The 26,017-nt window shown below is 44.8% G+C and overlaps 1 protein-coding gene across 1 annotated transcript in view; it reads left to right on the top strand.

The window, feature by feature from the left end:
• Positions 1–26,017, top strand: part of PCSK6 (proprotein convertase subtilisin/kexin type 6) — a 117,686-nt gene that overhangs the window by 29,582 nt on the left and 62,087 nt on the right. The window contains exons 3-7 of the mRNA XM_084640758.1: positions 7,446–7,556; positions 8,466–8,609; positions 11,039–11,115; positions 13,843–13,931; positions 24,964–25,136. Of these exons, the coding sequence (XP_084496884.1) occupies positions 7,446–7,556; positions 8,466–8,609; positions 11,039–11,115; positions 13,843–13,931; positions 24,964–25,136 (594 nt within the window). The remainder of the gene's footprint in view (positions 1–7,445; positions 7,557–8,465; positions 8,610–11,038; positions 11,116–13,842; positions 13,932–24,963; positions 25,137–26,017) is intronic.

Raw genomic sequence — 26,017 nt, 5'->3', positions numbered from 1 at the left:
AACTTCTGTGGGAAAACACTAAAGCCTTGGGGAAGGCACCAGATACAGCATATATAGGAAGCTGGCCTAGAATTATGAGTGGTTAGTAGAAGTACAGGGGTGCAGCAAAAGACTGAGCTACTAAAGAATCAGAGCTGTGCAAAATCCATCAGAGTTGCTAGTTATTCAGTGGGAAAGGGAGGCACCGGTCCATTTATTTGGGGGCAAGGAGGAGGAAATGTTGGCATCCACTTTACAGTTAGACGTCAAAGTCCTTTTTAAAAAGGTAGCGTTGTGACAGTTCTGTGTGCAACTGGGCTATCAGCGGGGGGTCTTGTGGTGCAATTATAGCTATGCTCTCAGGTGCAAGAGACTGAGACCTGATCCTGAAAGTGCCAAGACTAAGGGGGGAAAACGCCAGATCAGAATGCTGCAACGCAGAACCGGCACCAGGCACTTATTGCCAGAATTCAGGCCAAGGGCTTTCGGAGGCAGCCTGGGATATTTTCCTCCCAAATGGAGAAGTTCCCCCTACAACCTGTTTGCAGGTAGAGCATCTCCTGGAAACAACTGAGAGAGAATACAGACCCAGCTAGGAAATCTGAGGGCTGGAGTGGGACTTTTAAAAACTTGGGGTAGTGACAGATCATTTCGGGCTCTGAAAAATGTAGTAATCTATAACTTGTTTCCTGTGGCGAAGCTTTATTTTTAAAAAACAGGTATAAGGAGCTTGTGTCTTTGGGATCAGAGAGTGGCAGAATCTATGCAATGAACTGTCCGGTGAGTTAGCTGCTGCACAGCTGGGGCTGGAACCAGAATTCAGCCAGGTAATTCCTGACTTGCAGCCCTGTACTCCGATCACATCCCTCTGAATACGGTAAATGTACTGTAAGAGTAACTCTACCACAAGCAGTAAGATCTTCCCTTAATGAGGAGACCGGCCTCTAAGCTCTGCTATTAAATCTTTCCTGAGAAGTGGAGATGAGGCGGCTGGTTTTCTTGTAGGAAATTATCAGGTTCTAGGTAAGAGAAGTGAGACTAAATGACAACCTACTTAACCGACAAATGCCTGTGATGGGGCGTCTGCCCCACACTCCCCAATAAGGGGTTAACAGCTCTAGGGAAGCTGTGTGAAAAGCAGCCAATAGGAGGCATGGCCAATCAGGGCCCAGCAGGACCATATAAAAAGAGCCTCAGGGCAGAGCAGAGTCAGTAGCTGCCTAGAGTTTAAGGAGGGAGAACTGTTTCTGGAGTAGACTGCAACCCTGTAGCACCTTGAACAGAGCAGTGCAGGCAGGAACCCAGGGGGGAAGAGAAGGTGCTTCAGATGGGCTGCTGTGGCTGCCCAGGGAAATGCACTGATAGAGTTGCAGCAGGAGGCTGCGATCTGCAGGGTTCCTGGGCTGGGACCCGGAGTAGTGGCAGGACCAGGAGCAAAACTCCCCTGGAAGAGGGGAATGTGGATAGTGACATGGCTGGAGGGCTGAGCCATGAAGAGGGCACTGTGGTTCCTGATACTGTGAGAGGGGTTGCAGGTGGACTGCGGAGAAGGAGTGATGGGGTACAGACCCTGGTCGGGGGGGTTGGCCTTGAGCTAATCCCCAGAACAACCAGAAGGAGGTGCCAGTCCAGCGGTGAGTGATGTGCTATGTGACAGTGCCGTAAGGGCTTTTGGCATTGTACTGACATTTGGCAAACTAGTGTAAATCAGTGACACTTGGAAAGGCAGGAAATAAACTATTGTATCTCAATGTACATGGCTAATAACCCTGGCTACTGGGAATGCTGAAATAAGGTTTATAGATCTATGAACTCTCGTTCATAATGTGACCAAACAAGTATAGCACTCTGACAGGCACGCTCCGTTTTTAGATCATACAGCACAAAATTAGGAGGCTTAACTTGCCAGTATCATCTTTTAGCACTGGTCACATCCAACAAAACAGTCACTCTGAATATAGATTTTTACTTCCAATAGTTATACATGAAATACTTTAAAACGCACAGTAAATGTTGGGACACTGTGTTAATGAAGAGTCTAGTGTCTTCAACAACTTCCATACAAGCTCTGTAGTTTTCCCCCGTGGAAAAATTTCAATGAAAATGAGAATTGTTTTCATTTTTTTTATAAAATGTTTTGTAATTTTGTTTAAAAACAAATCAAACCAAAACCCCAGATACTGTTGTTCTGGACAACTGGAAATTTACAAAAAAAAGTTTGCTTTTTGGCAAGCAAAGTTATAAAAATTTTAGCTGGTCAGGCAAAATTTTTTGATTTAACTGAATTGTTTTGCCCAACTAGCCAAAACTTCTCAGTTTTCAGCTGAAAAATAATTAATATCATTTTTAGGGTTTTGGTTTTTCAATGAAAACCTTAAAAAGTCATCAGAGATTCCCACACAAATTTCCATTTTGATGAAAAGCTATCTTTCATCAGAAAATATTTTGAACTAAAAACTTCTATCCGCTGTAGTCATCTAACTCCCACCACATGTCAAAATACTGGTACATTTACTTGTGTTGAAGCAAGAAATAAAGTGTGTATTTCAAAGCATTCAGTTTGACTTCAATGGGTGTAAGTTTCATTTTTCTCTATGAACAAAAGAAAAAGATTATTCTGGGGGGCAAGTATACACCACTGTGTTTGCATGAGAGAGCAGGAGAAGGATGAAAAGAAGAAATAAAGAGGGAATGCATGACACGTATTTAAAACAGTCACCTTATATGGTAGCTAAGAAGTTCCTTGCAAGTTAAAAGTGGCATTTGACAAACCTTGCCCTTTCTAAAATGGCTTTACATGTGATCTTGCGGAATGTCACACACCACCAAAACCCCAACAAATGTCACAGTAGTAGACCTGGAACATTAACCTAGATCTTCTGCCGAGAAGTCTTCTTTGTAAAGATAAAAAATGCCTTTTCAGCTTGGAAGCAGAGAGCTGATCACTTTAGGTAGATGGCAGAGTGCTCAGGGAAAAAATATTCTAGCACTTTTGAGCCTGCTCAACCAATGACCTCCTTCATGTTTAGCTTATTAATTGCAGTTTATGGAAGATGAATGGTGACTTCCATCAGGGCATGGAGTCTGGAGAAAATGTGGCTTAAATCCATAACGGCGTGCAAACAAACCCTCCCTTTTTAATTCATCAGCAAAGACTCTAGTGAGGCAAGCTTGTGGGACTTATTTTTCAGGATATATGTGTGGCTTTGGGGCCAGTGCGCATGGTTTACATGGAAACACATGCTCATATGAGCATGCAAAAACACTCCCCTTCAACACTAAGGGTCTGTTGATAGAGATCTTGATGAGGGAATTCAGTGGCTTGATTATTAATGTGAATGGTCTGAATGTGGATGTTGGATAAAGCTGCATTTTAAGAAGTACTAAATAAGTGTTATGAGAGCATGTGGTGTGCTTAGATGAAGCCAACATGATTTTAATGCTAGCAGATGAAAGAAGAGCAGCAGAATCAATGTCCCTGCTGTTTTAGGACTGTTAGGGTAAATCTGTAGGCCCAGTTATCACAACTGTGAGCTCCACGGTGAAAAGTGAATGAAAGTTCATAAAATGCCACAATAGCCTAGACCAACAAAGGCTGATGGGGAAAAGGTGCAAAAGGGAGACTGAATCTGTACAAACAAAAAGGCTGACTGATATAACTCAAGGATTGCGTTCAGATCATGCCTGGTAAACAAGAACAGTGTGGGAAATCAGTGAACCAAAATTAGTGTGTTGGAAATAAGGCCTAACTGGTGGACAAAATAATGAGGGGATGGGCTAGTCCACCCATCAATCCCTTTTGGGGTCCTTAAAAGACTTTTTGAGGAAAATTGGAGGACATGAATGGAAGAGGGCAACGATTGCTGACTGAAAGGAGGGGAAGGAGTGAGCTCTACCAATATGGCTGCCACCTCCAGTATCTCCTAGGACTCCAGAATCCACCATAATGCCACTAGAGATCCCAAAAGATGTTCAGACCAGATCGGGCCAAAGAGAGGAACCTAGATGTCATCACTACCTCCGCCGTCTGACTAATTCCCAACCACCATGTGGGATGTGAGACTCTGCCATCTACCCTCATCCCCACGTGTCCTCCTTCCCCCATTTTATTTCTTCTCATTTCTGTCCTCCTTTGTCTTCTGTCAGATAAAAGTCTGGGTTAGCTGGCCAAGACTAGATATTTTGTAACACTGTTGTGAGCCTGTGACCAAAAGCGCAACTAAAAGCAGTGCCCTACACAGCCCGATGCTGGTACAAGTTTGCCAGGTCTTAGAGTGGTTAATAAGATTGTGTTCTGGGCCTATTTTTCCAGCAGTGAGGTGGCAAGTGAAGGTCCACACCAGCGTCAGAAGCTGCATTTTCTATCTTTGCTGTTCTTTTCACTCCTCTCTCGTGTGTCTTTTAAGAAATGGGAACAGACTTTAACAGCTCCTGCCCATCTCAGCTAACTTCTTCTGTTTTTCCCCCAAGACGACACGTATTACTATTTTTGATACCACCTAAAAGATGGTCAAACAAGTTTTTCCCCCCCACCCCTTCTAATGACTCTCTTGAGTTAAAGGGAACAAGGGCTGTTGTTCGTATGAAAGCCTTACTTAATATTTGACATTTCTAATACTTGAACTGTTTTTCCTTCTTTTTCTGTATCTTTATTCAAAGGTTAAAGGGATTCTTAATGGTGTGTTTGCCATGGTACAACACAGGCTGAGATCTCTGTATACCAAACCCTGAACCTTGTTTAAAATTGACGAATGTTGGACAGCATTAAGTCTTTGGGACCATATATTCCAGTCCTGCAGCTCGTAAATAAACCTGAGGGCAAGAAGCCTGAAGATTATTCTAGTTAGTTATAGGAACAGCTCCCAGGTTTCCTCAAATCCATTTTAAAGAACAGAGGATGAAATTCCAGTCCCACTGAAGTCAATGAGAGTTTTGCTGTTGACCTGAGAGTAGCCCGTATCTCTCCCAAAGTGGCTTGAAATGTATTTGAACTTTTTGTGGGGTGTTTTTTATATATATACTTATTTCTTTGCCAGTGTCACGCTGTCTGGAATGGCTCAGGACCAGGAGTGCCTACATCAGGGCAGACTGTCAGAAAAGAGGGCAGACACCTCAAGCTAGTGGTGTGTTCTATAATTAATTAGATTTCACCAAGCCAGTAAGAAGTGTGGACTCCTAGATCACTGTACCAGTCTTGCCATGGAGTCAGACAGTCTCCTTTGACTCTCCAGTCTATCTTGCCACCCAGACAAACTGGACTTTGTGATAAAATGGTTACTTACACCAAAACTCACGTCATATTTAGGTTGCTTCCAGTCACTTACCCCAGATCAACTGGTACCCTAGATCTTACACCAAAGACCATGCTGGTAGCCAGTCTAACTAAGGGTTTATTAGCTAAGAAAAGGAAATGAGAGGTTAAAGCAAGTAAAATACATGCACAGGTGAATCACAGTTTGTGATTCCAAAGGGTGGCAGTGATGTACTAAACTGCCAGTTTCCCAAAAGTCTTTTCAGGGTACTATGATTGTCTCGGAGGATCTCTGCCTTGCATCTGGCGCACTTCCCTGTAAGAATCCAAACAGTTCAGAGATGAAGGATCTTTCCTTGAATCCATACTTATAGCTTCTTCTCACAGAAAACAAGCCAACAGTGTAACTACCTAAATGGGCTTTTCCTCTGATGATGGAGAGTGAGAAATGCCGTTTGTTCTGATGATTGGAGGTCAAAGATGCAAAGATCACTTGCTTTGAAATTAGCTCTTTTCTGTTAGGGTTCTTCATTTGCATTCTACAAGGCTTCTTTCTCCTTTGATGGGTTAGTTGGTTACAGGGGTATCACAATGTAAATGTTTGCTTCTACTTTATAATGGGATGTAGATAAGTGAAAACAATGCAAGTAACATCCCATTAGTTTTTGTGACGTTTAAACACCTAATACTCTCTTACACATTTAACAATCATCTTGATCTATATAATGCACAAGTGAATTGGCCTGGGGCTTTGACATGAGCTGGCACCTGATCTGCCAGTGTCCCAACCAGTTCTGCAGAACAGATGAAATATCACCAGCAAGAAAGAAAAATAAGCCCCTCTTCAGCAAATCATCGACGTACTTTCCTAATGAAGAATTTACTAGTCATCCTTCAACTAAGCACTTAACCAAGTGTTTTGACTACAATAGGGCTTAAGCTCACGCTTCAATCCTTTGCTGACTCAGCCCATAGATAATACTGTTTTAGGGACCCAACCTTTACGTCTGACCCACGGAGCAGCGCACTGTCCTACCAGTCTCTCAGGGGCACATGCCTCCATGCTGGTGCAGCTTATCTCTGAGTGCTGGGGCCTTCACACTGCCCTTCCCCTTGCTAGATAATGTCACACATGCATCCCACTAAAAACCAACACAAACCCGTCCGTCCTGGGCTCTCCCTTGTTAATACTGAAGTGATGGTTCAGCCCTTGTATGGGAAATTCTCAAGCTTCTTTTGCAGGCAGGAGTTCTTTCTGGGCCCCTTCTCACCAAGGCATTCCATTCCCAAAGTCTTAACCCTTCCCCTTGGGTTCCCCCAAGCAGAGGCAGACCCTGATTTCCCCAGAAGAAAGCCACTGTCCGCACCAGTCCTTCCTCCGTTACAATAGAGGCTCCAGCACAGAGTCCTGCCTCCTCAGATTTCAGGTCTGTTCCCAATCACCTGCTCTCGAGAGGAAAACAAACCAGGCAAGGTCCGAGCAGGGACCTGAACCCCGCAAAGTCACAAGCTCAGCCTGTGACCTGCTGCTAATATTTCCCCTCCAAATTAAAAAATGAAACCACAAACCCATTTTCGGAGAGCCTGGGCAAAGGGTTCTGCTAGCAAATGAGAAATCGTTTGGTTTCATAAGGCTTTGCCTTCAAAAGAATCCGGGCACTTGAAGTGGGAAAGCCAGGAAGTGCACGGCTCTGATGGTATTTGTGGGAGTCTGCACTGCCACTGTTGTTGTTTTGTTTGTTAGATGTGCTTTGGCATTGTATATATTCTGTTGACAAACGCAAGTATTCGTCCATTGTGGGTCCAGTCCTGCAAACTCTCATCTACATCAGTAATGGCTTGCAGGACGGGCCCTGCTTGTATCCAGAACATCTAATTAGGCTATCTCGTTACACATTCCATCCATAGTACTTTAAAACTTACAAATGTGATAAAGCAGCCTACAAAGAAGATGAGAGGTAGATTTGACTTCTTCCATTTCAGATTTAGTTTGTTTTCTTGCATGAATAGATCATAGCCCTATGCAAAATCTAAATTTGCTCTAGATTTTCCATGGTGAGGAAAACCATCCACTGACTGGTTAGAAATGAGTCAGGAATATAATGTTGTTTTGTTTGCTTGGGGTTTTTCATTGATACTATATATGCAATATTTGAGTGGCCAATGTTTTTGTTATATCTTTATTTGCATATTCAGTAATTTAAAATCTCTGTAGGTGAAGTGGCTACAGCAACAGGAAGTGAAACGACGAGTTAAGAGATATGTTCGAGGTGACCCTCCTTTGATTCACTTCAATGACCCAATGTGGTCTAAAATGTGGTATATGGTGAGTATCTTCAGTAGTCTTCTTTTTGCTAGCCAGGTACTTTTCTATGGTAGAGTTGTTATTTTACAGCAAGATTACTTTTTTAAAAAATGGAAAGTTTCATTACCCTTCACTTAACCTCGTTGGTAGTGTAGCCCATTGACTTCTGTGTTTGTGTCAGTGAAAGTGCTTTGTAGCTGTATTAATATTTCCCAGGCTGCAGAAAAATGCCATTTTAGAGGCAGTGTGGCCTAGTGATTGAGCATTGGACTGGGACTCAGGTGACCTGGGTTCTCTTTCTGGCTCTGCCACTGACCTGCTGGGTGACAGTCGGCAAGTTATTTCCCCTCCCTGTGCCTCAGTTTCCCCATCTGTACCCTGGGGAGGAGGAGGATGATATACTGACTTCCTTTGTAAAGTGCTTTGAGATCTGCTGATGGAAAGTGCTATAGAAGAGCTGAGTATTCTTGTTCGTTGTAATGAGCTGTCTTTCATCATGATCATTTTATCACAGGTACACAATTCTAAGCATAAAAGGTCTGAAACTACCTGTATGCAGTAACATCATTTTATTTTGGTTCATTGACTTGTGTTTGGCAGGGAAAGTCATTTAAAATAAAGTCTCTTGATAGAAATGTTACTTTGTATGAATATAAAGTTGAAGATCCATCCCTAAAGTGGAAGAACCAAAGAATATTAAGATTTCAGTTCCCCTCATTAACTTGTTTGGGGATTTCTTGATCTAATATGTAAATTTTAAAAAAAACCTTACAAATAGCTTGGTAAACTGTGGAATGTAAATGTATTTTCAGATTAGTTGATTTGTTTGCACAGAATCATTCTTCAGCAGAATTGGGTGATGCTTTGAACTCATTGGCACATTGGGGTGAATCAGTTTTATAATCTGCCCTTTGCTATTTCTGCCCTCAGCACTGTGGAGATAAAAACAATCACTGCAGGTCAGAAATGAATATTCCAGCAGCCTGGCAGAGAGGATATACTGGCAAAAATGTGGTGGTGACCATTCTTGATGATGGCATAGAGACAAGCCATCCCGATCTCATACAAAACTATGTAAGTAAGAAAAAAAAAAAAAAGTTTGCCGCTTCTCTGTAACCTTTTAGACTGGCATGTCAAATGGAAAATATGATGGGGAAATGGGATAGTCCTTCAAGGAAAACGGGAGCAGAGACTTTTTTCCCCCAGTGAATTTGTTTCTGAAGAACTTAAATTATGCTTTTATTTTTAAAGACCAGCCATCAACAGAATACACATAAAGATTTGAAAAAAATCAAAACTTCAGATTTGAAACAAACATGTTTGGAAACTCCATTCCCGTTGGGGATTAGCCAGCTGTCTAGGAGATGAAGGTTTACAAATATCCCACCACCGTCAGTCGCCTGTAGAGTAAAACCAGGCATCCTGTGGCCAAAGACAAAGATAATGTAAATGGCTTTGCTCAGCCAGAGTTTGAAAACAGATAATAGAATATCAGGGTTGGAAGGAACCTCAGGAGGTCATCTAGTCCAACTGCCTGCCATAAGCAAGAGCAATCCCCAATTTTTGCCCAAGATCCCTAAATGGCCGCCTCAAGAATTGAACTCACAACCATGGGTTTAGCAGGCTAATGCTCAAACCACTGAGCTATCCCTCCCCTTGTCAAGCAAGATATAAGACTTTCCATAGCTAATCTGTTTCCTGGCCCTGGGAAGTTTAGTACCTGAGTGAGGCTGACTTTTTACCTGAAAGATCCTGATTGCCAAACACCCAACACCCAAATCACATTCCAGTTTGGCAACATGGACTCTATCACCTACCTCTCTAGCCTGATCATGACACATACTGGATGGAGGCAATAAACTTAGTACAATTCTCCTGGTTCTCACCTGATCCTCATTTGACGCTGAAGACTCTGACATGCCAGTCCCTGCTGACTCACTGCTAGCTCAGTATTTGGATGATGTGGGTGTGGGAGTGGAATGCCTCTCTCGGTTATAAACAGGAACAGAAACACTTTTTACCTGTCAAGCCAAGAGTTCACTGGCTGATGTCTCTCCTGCAACAGTTGACAATGTTCTAATACATAAAACAGCACACGGTGCAGCATTCCTACAGGGCTGCAAGATACTGACAGAGACCATTTCTGACAATCTGAGTCTTCTGGGCCCAGGATTCTCTTCTTTTCGCTGCTTTAATAGGTTTGAAATGTCTTCGTTTTAGGTGTGCCCTAAGAGTTAATGACAGGTTTCAGAGTAACAGCCGTGTTAGTCTGTATTCGCAAAAAGAAAAGGGGTACTTGTGGCACCTTAGAGACTAACCAATTTATTTGAGCATGAGCTTTCGTGAGCTACAGCTCACTTCATCAGATGCATATCGTGGAAACTGCAGCAGACTTTATAATGCAGATTCCACAATATGCATCCGATGAAGTGAGCTGTAGCTCACGAAAGCTTATGCTCTAATAAATTGGTTAGTCTCTAAGGTGCCACAAGTACTCCTTTTCTTTTTGCTAAGAGTTAATGATTTTTAGTGTCAGATCCTGGGTTCTTACTCTATTTTCCCTCATTCCATATCAGGCAAACTCCCATGAGTGAGAAATGATGGACCGCAGGTTTTAGCTCACAGTGCAAAGCTTGTCATTTTTAATAGATTAATTCTTCTTTTCATTTGTTTCTAATAGCTGTAAAAGAGCCTGGACAGGTGCTTTCTAAACACTTCTAAATAAGTTAATATAAAGAAGGGCCCACACCCAGCAAACACACAGGCATGTTCCATTGGCTCGCAAGCAATTACACACTAAGGAAAAAGAAGTTCCTTGTAAATTTCAGTGAACCCTTTTAAGCTTTTTCTCCTTCGGGCTTGCAAGCTCTGGTTACCAGCCTGAGGAGTATGCTGGATTGAATAATGAATGCCAGTAGCCTTTGTTAATCTTAAGCAAATACTTGAGAATTAAATTAGAAGTGCCAGGTTATTGCATAGGCCATCTCCCCAGCCCCAGCCCCTGGAGTGCTCTATTAGTGCTAATGTTGCATCTCACAGGTTTTTCATTTAAGCATTTCATTTCATTTGTAGAGTGAACACTTTATAGCCTTCCTGAAAGGCGTAATTGGAAAAGCAGAAAATATTGAACCACTTTCTTGTCAGTGGTGAGACCAAGATTATAACCTTAGGGAAAGGGCACTCGGCAATAAATGAGCCTGGCATCCCGGTTATGCGTGAACTACCGCTGAATGATAAGGTGTCTCTGTCTATCCGATCCCAGCAATGAGTGCAGCTCCATTTACATTGCTGCTTTGGAGGGGAGAAGCAAAGTCTTCCCAAGTTAATGTTATGATCACTTACTAAGTGTAAATTCCAAGGGGAGCCATGCCTTGCTGGGGTGTGCTTGGGTGATCTCTTCCTGTTACACTTGCTGTGTTAATTCAGTGTTTCTCTAAGCGGGCTTTAGGTCTGGTCTGTGCTCTGGCTAGTCACGCTCACTAACGAAAGTGAAATGTTTTTAGGATCCTCAGGCGAGCTATGATGTCAATGACAATGACTGTGATCCAAGCCCACGCTACGATGCCAGCAACGAGAATAAGTATGTTGCATTCCTTATAATGCGCCTAGCCCTTAAATTGTGTGGTACTTTCCAAGAACTTCCCAGACATTTAAACACCTAATTTTTACAGTTGCTTCCTCCCAGAAGGGTGGGTTAATAGTACAGGAAGCATTAGTAGTATTGGGATTTCATAGATGGGGAAAGTGAGGCAAGAGAGCTTGACTCCTGCAAAGGTACTTGTCGGAGCTAGGATTGGAACTCAGGAGGGGAGGGATTAGAACTATGGGGGGGGGAATAGCTCAGTGGTTTGAGCTTTGGCCTGCTAAACCCAGGGTTGTGAGTTCAATCCTTGAGGGAGCCATTTGGGATCTGGGCAAAAATTGGGGATTGGCCCTGCTTTGAGCAGGGGGTTGGACTAGGTGACCTCCTGAGGGTATTCCATGATATGCCAGCTTCAAGCTCCTGGCTCCCAGTCCTCTGCTTTGCCCATTAAACCAGTATGTGCACTACCATCCAGCACGTACATGATGAATGTTACACAACTGTGACGCTTTGTAAGTCATTTTAGTAAGCTGTGAATATTTAAAAGTAGAATTACTTGAGTGGGGTCCAGCTTATTTCATCTTGCACATGGTCTCCAGTAGCCCCCTTGGCCCAAACCGTTCCTTCCTGATGAAGGGAACCCCACCGCCCTCCTTCTGGGGCTTGTGCTGTTCTTCTCCCTGGTCCCTTTGATTTGCCCTTCACCAGGCAACCTTCCACTCTGGCTGGCAACAAAGTCTGTCACAAACAGAACTTAATGGTGTCTCTCCCCTGGTAGTTTACCTCAGTTTTAAACTGGGCCCAGCCTATCTCCTCCTTCCCAAGGAGTCTCAGACCCTCCTCTGATTCAGCCACCACTCCCTGGCTTTACCTGGCTGGAGCTCAGCCTTCTGGCTCCGGCGTCCAAACTCCCCTGGTGTCAGGGCCTTCCTTGCAGGAGCCTTTCTCACTCTCTGCAGTTTCCTGAGCTTCCTCTCTCTGTTTCTTGTTCCTCTCTGTCTCTTTATAAGGAAACACCTGTCCCCTATCAGGCCCCACCAGGGCTGTGAATGAGGCACAGGTGAACTGGAGCAGTTCCCTCTTCTGGGGGGGAAGACGTATGACATGTAGGCATCAGTTTAATGTCGCCCACCATCTTCAGATAACAACACACTGTGCTTCCTTGCCCACTTCTTAAGAACATGGGATGTGCCAGACTGGATCAGGCCCCTGGGCCATCTGGTCCAGCGTCCTGTTTCTGAGGAGGGTGTTAGAACTCTCTAATAGGGAAATGTTGGATCATCTGTCTTCACACGGATCTCTAATAAAGATTTGCTTAAACCCTAAAGCATGAGATTTAATATCCCCTCCAAAATTCTTATTGTTAATTAGGATGAGTCTGAAAATTCTTGATAGCCATGTAAATGTCCAAACTCTTTCTGAATCCTGTCAGATTCTTGGCCTCAGCAACTTCCTGTGGCAATGAGTTCCACAGTCTAATTGTGAGTTGTGTGAAAAAGTATTTCATTTTATCGGTTTTGAATTTGCCACCTTTTTATTGACTGCCGCCTTGTTCTTGCATTTTGAGATCAGGAGAACAGAAGCTTACCTTCTCTAGACCATTCATTATTTTATATATTTTTATCAAGTCCCTCTCTTATTTGTCCCCTTTCTAAATCTCTTCCAGTTCTGCAATATCCTTTTTGAGACAGGGTGACAGCACTGATTTATATAAAATCACACACTTTTACAGCAATTGTCCATGGTCTGTCAGCTCAACTCCCCCTCCCCACCCCAACCCCTTATTTTAATTTACTTCTGGCCTCCTAATAGTGGTGTATACATATCTGGGATCATACAGCGTAGCTCTCTTCATGTGGTAACAATCAGTTGCCAAGTAACTTTCTATCAATCAAACAAATGCAACGCCAATAAACTCTTCATGCCCTGTGTCCCAAAATGTCTTTAGAAAATGAACAGCTCTACCATTTAAGATGAATGAGTCTATTCTCCACCCTGTGCACAATAGGCCTCATACAAGGGAATCTTCTAAAGGCCAATTTGTGAACAGAGAGGGGGGTGAATGTTCAACATGATGTTCAGGGCTTTAATGTTCGTGTGACGTCTGCTGCTGCTAACAGGAGTCGTGTGGCAGAATCCTTGAAGAGCTGACTGGAAATGTGTCCTCTAGTCTAAAAGGACTAACCAAAAACTATTTTTAAGGGTCACCATCTGTGAATTCCCTTAATGATGCCAAGCCTCTAAGCACTTTTCCAATTTAGCGGATTAGATGTCAAAACGATATCACACTTTTTGAACCTAAATTAAAGTGGGACTTCCACATGGCGGCACATTTGAAAAGGAAACATTAATACAAAAAAGCAATTTACTTGGCCACTAATTTCCTCTATTCCCCTGGCCATTATTGTGTTTTTGAATAAAAAGCTTCCTCGAGCTCAAGTCAGTTTTGTCTGCTGCGGAAGTCTTAAGCCCGTGTTTATGAGCTCACCCGAGGGATCGGGATGTCGCAGATGGAGCATTGTGACATCACTGTAGAATCCGAGAGGGAGAAATGATGGGATACAACACTGCAAATAGCTTAAGCAGCAATGTGACTGCTAGCAATGGCGTCATGATGCTGAGTGTCACATACAATACATACACACGCTTGGTCCAAATCTGTGTTTGACTCTGCTGTCAATTATTTACATGGAAATGTATCCTGACTTTCAATTCTCTTTTCAGACATGGCACCCGCTGTGCTGGACAAGTTGCAGCTAAAGCAAACAACTCTAATTGTATCGTGGGCATCGCGTACAATGCAAGAATAGGAGGTAAGGCTGACACTATGCTATGGCTCTCTCACTGTGTGTGGTTTGCTACTTATACACCTTTATTTCCTGGACCTATAGTTCTGCCCGCCTGGACTGGTGGGCTGTGATTTCTTGAACTGAGATTGACGGGGGACAGTGAAACTCTGGAGCAGTGACCTGGTTTGGATCTGCTAAAGTCTTGAATCATTATTGTCCTTGATTGAGAATGACCCTGAGGTGCCCCCCCCCCACCCTGGATAGCGAAGCCGTATTTTTGAGAAGAGGTTGGGAACCTGCTGATTTCAGCTCTTGAGGACATTGCTGACAATGTGCCCTCTGCATCCTGTAGATCCTCAGTTAGTACAAATCCACAGGTGGCTACAGCTGGTTGGAACGCCTTCCCCAAGATATGTCGGTTTCATTGGGAAGGGGTTCTTTGTTTTTGTTTTTTTGAGCAAGAGATTTTCTCACACTCTGTAGCCTGGCAATTAGGGCATTGGCCTGGCATGTGAAAGACCCAGTTCAAATGCCCACCCTACCTCATCTTGAGTGATCTGGGACAAAAAGCTCTGGTCTGGATCACGCAGAGCAAGGATTTGAACCTGGGTCGGCTACATTCCAGGCGGTGCCCTAGTCTGCAGGATGAATGGGAGCACACACCCCAGTCCAAAACTGGGCACTAGGATATGACTCCTGTCCCCAGAAACTTTCCAAAGGTTTTGGATTTGTTCCAGCATGGAACAAAAACAAATTTCGAAACTTCAGACTTTGCTGCCAAACAGAATTGTCGTCCTACAGCCAACTGTACCGGTGGCCCCTTCTCATTGGTAGTCAGCTGCACCAGCTTCAATTAGGGAAGCTGCAACACCCCAGTTCAGCTCAATATTCACACCAGAGATTAACACTCCACTTGTAATCATTTAGAAGGGCTAATCTGGGAACCATGGCTGCTTGGATGTTTGCCTTCCAACTGGAACTGACAGGGGAAGTCAAAGGAACAGGGTTAGGTCTTCATTTGGTAAAGGACCAGTTTTGGAGTTTGCAGGAGCAGCTGCATGCTTTTTCCCTGTATGATCCTCCTGGATTTTTTTCCATATTTAAATATAAAATTGAGCCAATAGGTGATTTATATAGGATTGCATCTTTTACGGAACCGGTCTTAAATGGAACAAACAAAGCTTGCATAGGCTTTTGGGAATGTATTCAATCAGGTCAGACCCTTGACTGTCTGTCTGAAAATTCCTGGCAATGTTTTCACTTCTTCTTGCATCTAAATCCTGGAAATCCAGGACTTGGAATGGCAAAGTCTGTCTCGCTGCATGGTTCAGTCTCTGGGCTCTTAGTAATTTGCCTTGGTAGCAATAGATTTTACTGGCAAGGCTGCTATAAAATACTGTTCTCAGCGGCTGCTGTGTGCAAGCCGCTTGCCACTTTCCATGATGTCAGTGCAACTTGTGGAGCAGGGAATTGCATGTGGTTTTCTCACAGCTGTGCGATCCCACTTCGCTGCCCTCCACTCAGCTGCTGGAATTGCACGCCGGGGAGAGGCCTGGATGCAGACTGGCAGGGGAGTGCCTTGCCAGCATTGCACTGTCTTCCAGCTGTTTAGGAGTTGGCAACGCTGCTAGCGGGCGGCAGTGCTTCCTCAGTGACTGAGCGGGAATGCTGCCTCTGAGAAGGATGCTGGGAACATGGGAATGGGGCTGCACTGGCTGTGAGAGGATTTTCGGGATGCTGCCAAAGGAAACGTAGGGTAGGGTGTGAGTAGAAGAGGGGAACCGCTCCTTTATTCCTGTTAGAAGAAAAGGAGGACTTGTGGCACCTTAGAGACTAACAAATTTATTTCAGCATAAGCTAACACGGCTGCTACTCTGAAACCTGTCTTTATTCCTGCTGGGTTTCTTTCCCCTATCCCTGACTTTCCTACCCCTTTTGCTTCCTGTTTACCTCCATTGTCCTCCTTTCTTTCCTATTCTCTACACCCTCATTCTGGGTTCTTTCTCTTTCCCTCGTGTGCCCGCCTCTCCTATCTCTTTAGACAGAGGCCGCATGGGCAGTTACCTTTGGCCCAATGTGCAATGGGGCCGAAGTGGTGGTGGGACATCTGTGGTTCCTTGATTACAGAGAACCCTAAGTCAGCAGGAGACCATGCACTTTCCGGAGCTAGACAGAGGTCCGGTTCACCTTGTGTCAACCACACATGTCCCCTTTCCAACACCATCCTTCTCAAATCTCCCTTACAGGAAACGGCTCTTCTCTTCTGCATCCCTTCTTTGCCCCCCTCCCCCTGCTGGTATGCAGAGACGAGCACATTGTTCTTTAGAAACGGGGGGTGGGGGAGCACAGGGATGAAACGATTGCTGCTGATGCTGTCGATGCGGAGGTTGGTAATATTGGAGGCTGGTCACTTTGAGAGATGCATCTCTTGCTGCAGGTAGGTCCAAGCACCCAGAGTTCAGGCCCTTTCTGACCCACCCTTGGAGACCAAGAACCCACACCAGGAGGAGGGGCCGCCCTTTCCGGCAGATGGAGATTTGAGCTGTTAGCATGGTTTGCAGTAGGAGCCCAGCTCCGCAACTGCCCTGTGTTGATTAGAGTTGCTCTCGCATTCTTTGCCCACGCAACCTGGGCTGGAAACGGGTGCTTCTGACGCAGAGAGAGTGCGTCAGGTTTTTGATGCTCCGTGTTCTACTCTCCTGAACACTCAGCATGTTGGATATAGGATCTCCAGGTGCCCTAGCGGTCAGGCTAGCCTGCCTATTTGCGCTGTGGGTAAAATTGCTGGCCCAGTGTTTGAACAGTCTGATCCACCTACCTGTGTCTCTTCAACACATTTTCCTACTCCGAGCCAACTGCAGAGCAACAGCAAATGTTGCTAGTTAATTACATACATTGAGATGTTCCTGTCCTCCCCTCCCCCCAGGAACCTGTTTCCATTTAACGAAATATATTAAATAAATAACTGAAAATGTCTTATTTTTAAACTACATGTTTGTACAAACCCCGGCACAATGGGCCTCCTGCCCTCTGACCCTGGCACTGCTGTAATACAAATAACAAACAGTAATGAAGTAAACAAATCATTATCAGTAAATTGGATTCATGATGCTAATGAGAATCATGAAGTTCATTTGCATTAGCATATCTATGAACCATTCAGATTTAGAGCATTTTAAAGGATTAATTTACCCCAAACACTAATCTAATCAGCTTGGAGTTCTGTAGTTACAGGGTCAATGACATGTAGTGTCAGTGAATCTGTGGGGCTGACTTTGCAAATGGGGTAGAATGAAGGCTGGAATTGTCATGTATTACAGGCTACCTTTGTGTGCAGCTGCAGACCAAATCTACAGGAAAAATCATTTGTAAATCAGTTGCCGAAAGGTCCTGCCCCGTCCCACTTCCCCCGGCCTGATCTGTCCCCTCATTGACCCAGATAGAACTTGCAGAGTCAGAGTTCAAGGAGGGGGACATGAGCCTCTCCATCAGCCTCATTTTAGGAGCCTTATTTGACACCTTGCAGAGGGCAGATGTGGCCCTTGCTCTGTTACCCTCTGAGCATTAGAGGAATCAGCTTAGTACTTGTATTAATGGGAGGAAGGCTTTAGACCTGGGCACCTCTAGGTAGACGTGGTCCTGACCCAGTCTCTCTCCTTTGCTTTAGCTTAGATATGGAGAAAAGAATTAAGCCTCTTCCTACACATCCACCTCCTTCAAGGCTCCCCCTTGGACTGTCCTGTCTCCTGCCAGCATCTCTTCCCTGTTAGCTCTCTGAGGTGTCTGACATAAAACCCTCTGAGGCAGAGGTCGCAACAGCTCAGCAGGAGTCCATCAGGGGAAGATTCCCCACAATGCCTCAGGAGAGCAGAGGGACCCTGGCATCTGTGTAAGAAATTCTTGGTGGCTGTATGGGGAAGGCGAATCTTGAAAAATGCCCACAAGCCACTGTGCCAGCAGCAAGAGCTGAGGCAGTATGGGATAGCAGTCAATGCTTTCCCAGGATGCATTGATACCAACATGGTTATGGAACTTGACAAGGGAGGAAGTGTAAATACCGGTGACTTAGGCCAGGTCTACACTCGAAAAGGTGTTCTGGTGTAGTTATCCTGCTACAGCTATAACCGCAAACCCCTAGTGCAGACAGAGCTTATCCAGTGCTTAGACCAGTTCCCCGAGCCCAATAAGCTACACCAGCAGCAGCACGTTTATGCCAGTATAACTGAGTTGACACTAGGGCTTTTGCCAGTATAGAAATGTGACAACATTACTAGCAAAAGTTTCTGCTGTAGCCCTGGCCTCTGTGTTTGGCTGGGGGAAAGAAGCTGCAGCATGGGAGCAATACAGCTGTGATTGCACTCGCTGCGGGAGATAGCCGGACAGTTCTACTCATGTGCTTCTCTCTGCGGTGTGAAGATCACTTAGCTTCTTCCACCACTAGCCCAGGTGCTCAGGAAAAACGCCGCTGGAGTGCTGGTTGGGAGACAGCGAGGAGATTGCCCCAAGCTTCTGGGCCTGGGCTAAACCCCAGGCTGGGATTTTTCATTTCCTCCTGTGACATCAACTTAGCAGAAGAAAAAATAATTGTTGAAGAAGAAACCTTGTTGACAGATACCGTATTTCCCTGCCGTATCCTGCCACCAGCTTACCCTCCACTCCAGAAGCCATACACAAATTCCATACCTCATCTCCACTATTTGAGACCTAAGCGAGGGAATCCTGGAGACTTTCGTTTAAATAACTAGAGGCCTTATTGTACCCACTTGGCCCCGCCCTGGAGGCGGCTCCCGTGCCACTGGAGTTTGTAGAGGATTGGTTTGTCTCTGGTGGGTGTTTGGCTTTCGCTGGTGAGAGATAAGTCCCGTTTCCATGATTCCATGAGTGAGTGCTTCTAATAAATCAACCACTAGACACCCCCCAGAACGGGGGTATCTCTCTCTTTTTCACTTTAGAGTGTCCGCCTAGTTCTCTGCATGGATGTATTCGCGCACGTGCGTCCGTGTGCATGGCACATCTGATTTCTCTGTGATCCCAATGCAGGGGAACAAACGCAGACCCTGTTTTGAAATGTTCGCTCTCCATGCAAATGTGGCACATCACATCCCCTGGCACTCTGTACTGGTCAAAGGCCCTTGTGACAATTCCCTGTTTTGTGAAGCAGGCAGCACTGAAAGAAGCTAATGCCATCGGTATAAATCAAGGCTGTAGCAAAATGAGGATGCTGATTGCCTGGTGGAAGCAGGGCCTTTCACTTCCAGCGACTGCAGCTGGAGTTAAAGTACTCTGCCTCCTACAGGATCAGGCCCTAAAATACACATGGTATATTTCAAGCGCACACTCCTTAATAACCCCGGAGGCAGGAATTACTTGCCAGCTTTATAAAAAATGCATTGCTCCCTTTTGAATTTGACTTCTTTAATGAGCGCCTCCATGTGTGTGCATGTTGGGGAGACCAGGAATGCTCTGTCGACCAAGACAATAAAACTGACAGACCGCTTGAGGTTGTAGGTTTGGGTCAATTTTTTGAAACCGAACCCTATAGAGTTACTGATTGTGGAACAGAACATGCTGTCGCTTTAGCAAAAGTGATTCTAGATGGATTACTAAAAGAAACTCGCGATTAATGAGCAAAACTTGTTGGGGAGGCCTATTTGTCACACTCAAAAAGCTACAATCTAATTTTACTTGATGTTCTTCAATGCTCTTGCATTGCCATTTGCTGTAGGCAAAATACATTACTGCTCAATAAACAAACAGTGATCCTGGCATACCTTCTTTTTTCCTTCTCTTCTTTACAGCCTGCATTCTGAAACTTTTATTGCTTATTCTGTGGGAAATAGCTGATTTATTTCCCCCTCCCACCCATCTTTTATTTAACTTTGGTTTCCTTCTTCCAAACTCTATAACCTATAGATCCTGCTGCAGTATTCTATAAATCTGGGTTTGATTGCTAGCTCTGCTAGCTATGTTGGATCTGCTATGTGATGAGACTGAGGGGATATTTTCACTCTATACAAGTGCACAACTGGGAACAAAGTAAAGGGAGAATTTATACATCTTATTTTTAAGCCCATGTATGTAGGTATGGACAGTACCATTGCCATTGTGCCTTGCAAATGTCTCAACACCTGTCTGAGGCATGCAAGTATTAGCCCCATTTCAGATGGGGGGACTGAAGCACAGAGAGATTGTGACTTGCCCCAGGTCACATAGGATCTGAGACAGGAATTAAGTTCAGTTCAGATCTCCTTAGTCCCAGTCCTCATACACATGTCCATCTTTTTGCTGCAGACTCACTAAAGGCAAATCCTTCATTGGTTCATAGACAGTCCAGATGGGCGGAGAGTCCCCGTCAGGCCTGGGATGTAGCTTCACCTTCACCCCTTACAGGACTTGTCAGATATTAAATTACAAGATCTGAGCCAAAAGGCAAGGTAGACATGATGTGGATGTGAGGAGCATCTCTGCCTGACCTGCCTTACACCTAATGCATGTAGTCCAGCGAATGGTTTACATTGTCCCAAAGCTGCTGCTTACTCCAGCTCTTCTCCTCTTACATGTAATGCTGGACATGTCGCTCTGAAGCAGAGTCATCCATTCACGAGCTGAGGTTGGTCCCAATTCTGCAAGGTGCCAGGCACCCCCAACTCCAGCTGACTTCACTGGAGTTGATAGTGCTTGGCTCCTTGCAGGGTCAGGCCTGGAGATTGAAAGCTAGCTTTTCCTCCCACCACGTGACGGGCTGAGTGCTTTGAATTATGATGCTACAAAAGGTTTTCTCTTAAAAATGAATAATGTGCAAGATAAAGTAACAGTGATGTGAAAACACTATTTCCCCTCACATCTCTCAATCCAGGATAGATTAAGCTGTGATAGTGACCAGCTAACTGAAAAAAACGTGTTCTGTCTGAATAATAAGTGCCTGTGTGGCACATGCCAAAAACCAGTTCCTTGTCACTTGCCCATGCTATTTAGGAAATTTAAAATGCTGTTATAAAACACAGCCCTGCCCAGGGGTTACTTGTTAGTGTTCTCTTCAGTTTCGTTAGTTCACTTTACAAAGAAAGGAAGCTTTGGTAAATGTCTTTGCGCCTTTGCTTTGTATTTTGAAGATTGTTCCCTGCTGGCAGCAGACGGCATTAGAAAAAATATATTTGAATTGCCTGTAGTCGAGAGCACGGCTGCAACAGTAATTAAAGCTGTCTGCATTTGTTTGGTTTAAGAAAAATAAATGTGGAAAGGGAAGTGCATTTTTATAAACAGGCGTCTGGTTGGCTGGCTCCAGTAGGCACTAAAATGATCCAATGCTACCTTTCAGACATGAGACCACTTAACAGAGTTACAAAACTAGACTAACTGAGCATCAAGGAAACAGACGGCTCTGAGCTGCTTTTGTTCACTCTGTTGATGTGCACCAGGGTGGCTGCCTTCTGAGAGCCCCCTCTTACCATGGGGGGCTCTGAGTGCCCTGCCCCAGTTTTCCTCCTCTCAGGTACCCCAAAGACTCTCCATGCCAGGCTCTCTTGCCTCAATAATGTCCCTCCTTGGGGTGTTTTATTATCAAAACCTAGTGTAAGGCGTTTAAAACATTAAGTCTTGACACAAAATGAGGTCAGACTACATGATCCCAAGGGATCCTTCTGGCCTTGGAATTTATGAATTTATGAAAATCCATGTCTCACCTCAGTGCAAACAGCCATTAAAATCACCAAAGAGACAAGATGGGTGAGGTAATATCTGTTATTGGACCAACTTCTGCCGGTGAGAGAGAGACCGGCTTTCGAGTTCCCTGGGCCTGTTCCAGCTCCGACTGCGGCGTCTCTCCTACACACCCAGCAGGGCCGCAGGAGCTGAGCACGGCCCCCCTGCAGTCACTCCTGACTGTGGCTGGATGCCGTGGCATTGGCACTGAGGGAAGGAGACTCCTCTCCTCTGCTTTCCAGGTTGAGGACAACCAGTTGGCCCAGGGTCTCATTAGCAGAGAGGTGGGGAAGGGACAGGGACTCCCCTCTGAAGCCTGTTCCCCCTGGAACCCTTGTCCCACCCAGCCTCCTTGGAGCCTCTGTTCCCATGAAGTGAGCTGTAGCTCACGAAAGCTTATGCTCAAATAAACTTGTTAGTCTTTAAGGTGCCACAAGTCCTCCTTTTCTTTTTGTTCCCATAGCGTGGTTCACAGCTCACTCCAGTTTCACCTTGGGTCAGGCTTTCCCCACTGGATAACCTCTGTGATCAGACACAGCCTCTTCCATCGCCATGGGGATTTGTCAAGCCAAAGGCAACCTGTATATACTTCCTTAGCCTAGTGTTCCATTAACAGGCGATGTATGTGAACATTGTCTCTAGCGCATGGGAAGGCAGGGTCTGAACTCGCTCACATTGATCAAAGTGGGGCCTGGTGGTAAAAAATAAATTTGAGAGCCATTGCTGCTATCTAAATCCAGGAAGCTGATCCACTGCTGTGTTCCCCAGGCAGGGAACTGTCACACTCCAGTGGTGTTAGTTACAAACACCTATCGCCACAAAAGCAGGCTTCTCAGCTCAGTTCCTGCCCTACAGGAGCACATCCCCAATCAGACCGGGGAAAGAGTTCCCATTGCAGCCCAGGGGAGATGGGTGTGTCCCCTCGCAGCGTCGTGATTTGATCGAAAGTCTCCTGACATTTGGAATGTTTGGTAAATACCCAGCTGCTGGAATCAAGTGAATCTGCAAGAATCTCAGCTCCTGGTTTTTAAAAGTAAGTTTCTAGCCCTGCTGGCTGCACAGAGGAGATGGAAAATGTGAAGTGAGTGCAACCTAAAGGCTTTAAAGCCAGACTGCAAATAACAAAACCCAAGTCTATTGTTTGGCTTAAAAATCATGAGCTTTAAAAAACAATCTTATGATTTTGGGGGCCTGATTCATGATTTTTGAATTCTTGGGGTTGTGCCTACAATGCTGTATTTACACCAGGGCTGAATTTGTTTCACAGCATCTCTTTGGTTTCCCGATAAACTGAATTCTTCGTCTACTACCACTTCCTGGTTTGGAGCTTCCCAGTGAAATGCAGCACAGTCTTATGAGTCTTTAACATCAATGATTCAGTGACAATGTTATACCTTTGCCACATCTTCTTAAATTGGCTCCATTCCCCTTTTTTGTTCTGTCTTCCCATTGGGCATTTGCCATCAAGTTGCCTCGTGCTGCAGAGACGAGCCAGACAAGCATCCTCTCTTGAGATTGATGGGAATGCTTCACATGGCTGGGAAAGCGGCTTCACCCAATAAGCCCTCCCAGCTCTGTCACTTCTGTAATTGAATTAGTCTTCGCAGTCAGTGATTCACTGTTCCAAAACCTAGGTCCCTTATGTATTGGTGTGAGGAAGACGTCAAGAAAAATGATGATAAAGAGGCTGAGCTGAAGTGAAATGTGCGTTCACACCTACCACTTTTCCTCCTCTTCAGCATGGCAGTTAGAGCATCTTGATGTCAAGCTTTAGAAGGCTTCTTTTCCAGTGATCAGGTTTTGCCCCCTCACCATATCTCTTGGGCAACTTTGCTGGCACTTTGCAGATGGCTGGTGGAGCTGCTGTGAGGTTGGACTGCAAATGGTCTGCTTGTCCTACTGCGTTTTGGATATTGTGTTTGGATTTTCTCCCCTCTCTGACTTTTTCATCTTGATTTCAAGGGACTGATGAATCTTTATTCAGTTACAAATAAAATTCTTGCCATCTCTTCCAGGAGATATGAACATGGGTTGACATTTTCAAAGCCACCAGAGGAGTTTAGCGAGACAGCTCCCAGCTGTGTGTGTGGCTAGCTGGAAGACAAGAGGTCTTCTAGGTCATGAAACGTTTCAAGGCAGCAGGAATTTGTTTGGATTCCACACTGGTACGAAACGGAGACCTTTTGAAATTTTTCATGAAAGAGAGAGAGTCCTCCACCCACCCACCCAAGAACAGCCAATAGCCCAGAGCAGAGCAAGAACTGGAACCTGGGTCCTCCATATCCCATTATGGGGCTGCTGCCTATTCTGCCGTCTCCCTCTTTCTCTGACCAGAAATTTCATCCTGGACCTGAGAAGCCATCCTGACAAAACTTTCATTAAAACTCCTGTTTCTGCAAACATTTTCCGTTTCAACAAATCAGTGTTTTCCAACCAGAAACATTTCATCTAAAAATTCCCAGCTCTAATTGTGTGTCCGAATCCCGAGTTGGCTTTGAAAATCTCATCCTGGGGCTTCTGAAGTTCCCAAGGATGCCCACCCTTTACTTACGTTTACTGTGAAGCCTGACAGTCTCCCATACAGTCACCCATATCACGTTGCTCATGCGAGCCTACTGCTCAGTGAGCGATTTGTCTGCCCTAGAAATTGTCTCGTTTACTTTTTAGCAAATGCTTTCAGCACTTTTTCTTTGGGAAGCCGTTAGCTTGTCCCTGATCAAAAGCTGGCACACTGTGTCATTTAGGGGCCTGGTGTAACTATTGCTTGATAAAAGTGCATGAACTAAATGCATTCTCAGACGGGGCTTTTGGGTGAGTATTCAGTAAACAGGTTAATGAATGTCTTCCAGGCGTCAGAATGATTTGATTAACTGTAATTATAAGGGGAGGGGAGTTGTTAACAGAGAAATTTTATGACTGAAAGAATTTTAAAGGCATATTCTCTCCAGCAGATGTGGGACTCTACTAGTGTGACTTTGTGAGTGCTGCTACTTGGAGAGAGAGAGAGAGGAACTCTGGGGAAATGTTTAGATTCACTCTGGACCACGCTGCTTTCTGAATCCTGCTCGTGCAGCGGAACACCCAGAGCGCTCCAAATGACGTATCTTTTTAATTCCTTTCCATCAAATCAGCAACACAGTGAGAGAAAAGTGAGAGGGGGAAAGGTTTCCAAAATAGCATAAGAACTTCACGCAGCAGAGCTCATTAGGGTACCCACACTGACATTGTTTTCAGCTGTTCAAGACATTACAAGCCTTTCAGTTCTCGGCAGCCTCTAACAAAGGCCTTTGATTGCAATCCTTGCACTTTCATAAAAGCCATTCAGCCCTAATGTCTAATGTTTTTGTGCTTTTAGGCGTTCGTATGTTAGATGGAGATGTAACAGATGTTGTTGAAGCAAAGTCGCTTGGCATCAGACCCGATTACATTGACATTTACAGCGCAAGCTGGGGGCCAGATGATGATGGGAAGACAGTTGATGGACCTGGTGAATTGGCCAAACAGGCTTTTGAGTATGGCATTAAAAAGGTGTGGATAATTGAGTGCATTGGAGACATTGTTCCCCCCCACACTTTTTGCTTCATATGAACTTTACATTCGTGTGTGTGTGTGTGTGTGTGTGTGTGTGTGTTGGGGCTAAGACTAGTGTGGAGCAGGGTGTAGAAGGTTAAACAAGGGAAAGAAAGTTCAGGTCAAGAGAATCGTCTTGAGAGAGTGGTGACCATGTCCAGGCCTTGTCTATACCACATCTGACACTGTGGCTACCATATAGGGAGCTGCACTGGCATCCCTAGAAATGAGAAATGGCTGTTAGCTGCAAGATCCTGACTTGGAGCCCCTTTTGCCCTTTCCCTCCCAGATCTGCAAATTATGGAGGCATTCACGTTCTTGACTTGGGCTCATCGGACTTGGTGACAAATAAATAGGAAAAAGAAAAGGAGGACTTGTAGCACCTTAGAGACTAACCAATTTATTTGAGCATAAGCTTTCATGAGCTACAGCTCACTTCATCGGATGCTGTAAGCTGTAGCTCACGAAAGCTCATGCTCAAATAAATTGGTTAGTCTCTAAGGTGCCACAAGTCCTCCTTTTCTTTTTGCGAATACAGACTTAACATGGCTGTTACTCTGAAATAAATAGGAGTGATTCTAACCCCACTCCACGCTCAGCAAAGCAATGCATGGAAAGCTCTTCGGGAGGCTTGATAAAATCTACTCAGCATAGATGTTCCAGGCACATGTCTGGCATTAAAAATAAAATAAAAGGCTTTCCCCAGGGCACTGATCAACACCAGCCTAAACTAGCACTTCCCCGTGTCAGGGAAATCCCTGAGAGAACAGATGGCCCAGAGCTCATACCAGACTCAGGTCTAATTTGAAATCCTGGACTAGAAGCTATGTTGGCTTAAT

Source organism: Lepidochelys olivacea, assembly GCF_965140295.1.
Source record: "Lepidochelys olivacea isolate rLepOli2 genome assembly, chromosome: 10".
Lineage (NCBI taxonomy): Eukaryota > Metazoa > Chordata > Testudines > Cheloniidae > Lepidochelys > Lepidochelys olivacea.
Note: the sequence above shows the minus strand (reverse complement) of the source record. Positions and strands in the feature narration are given on the sequence as shown.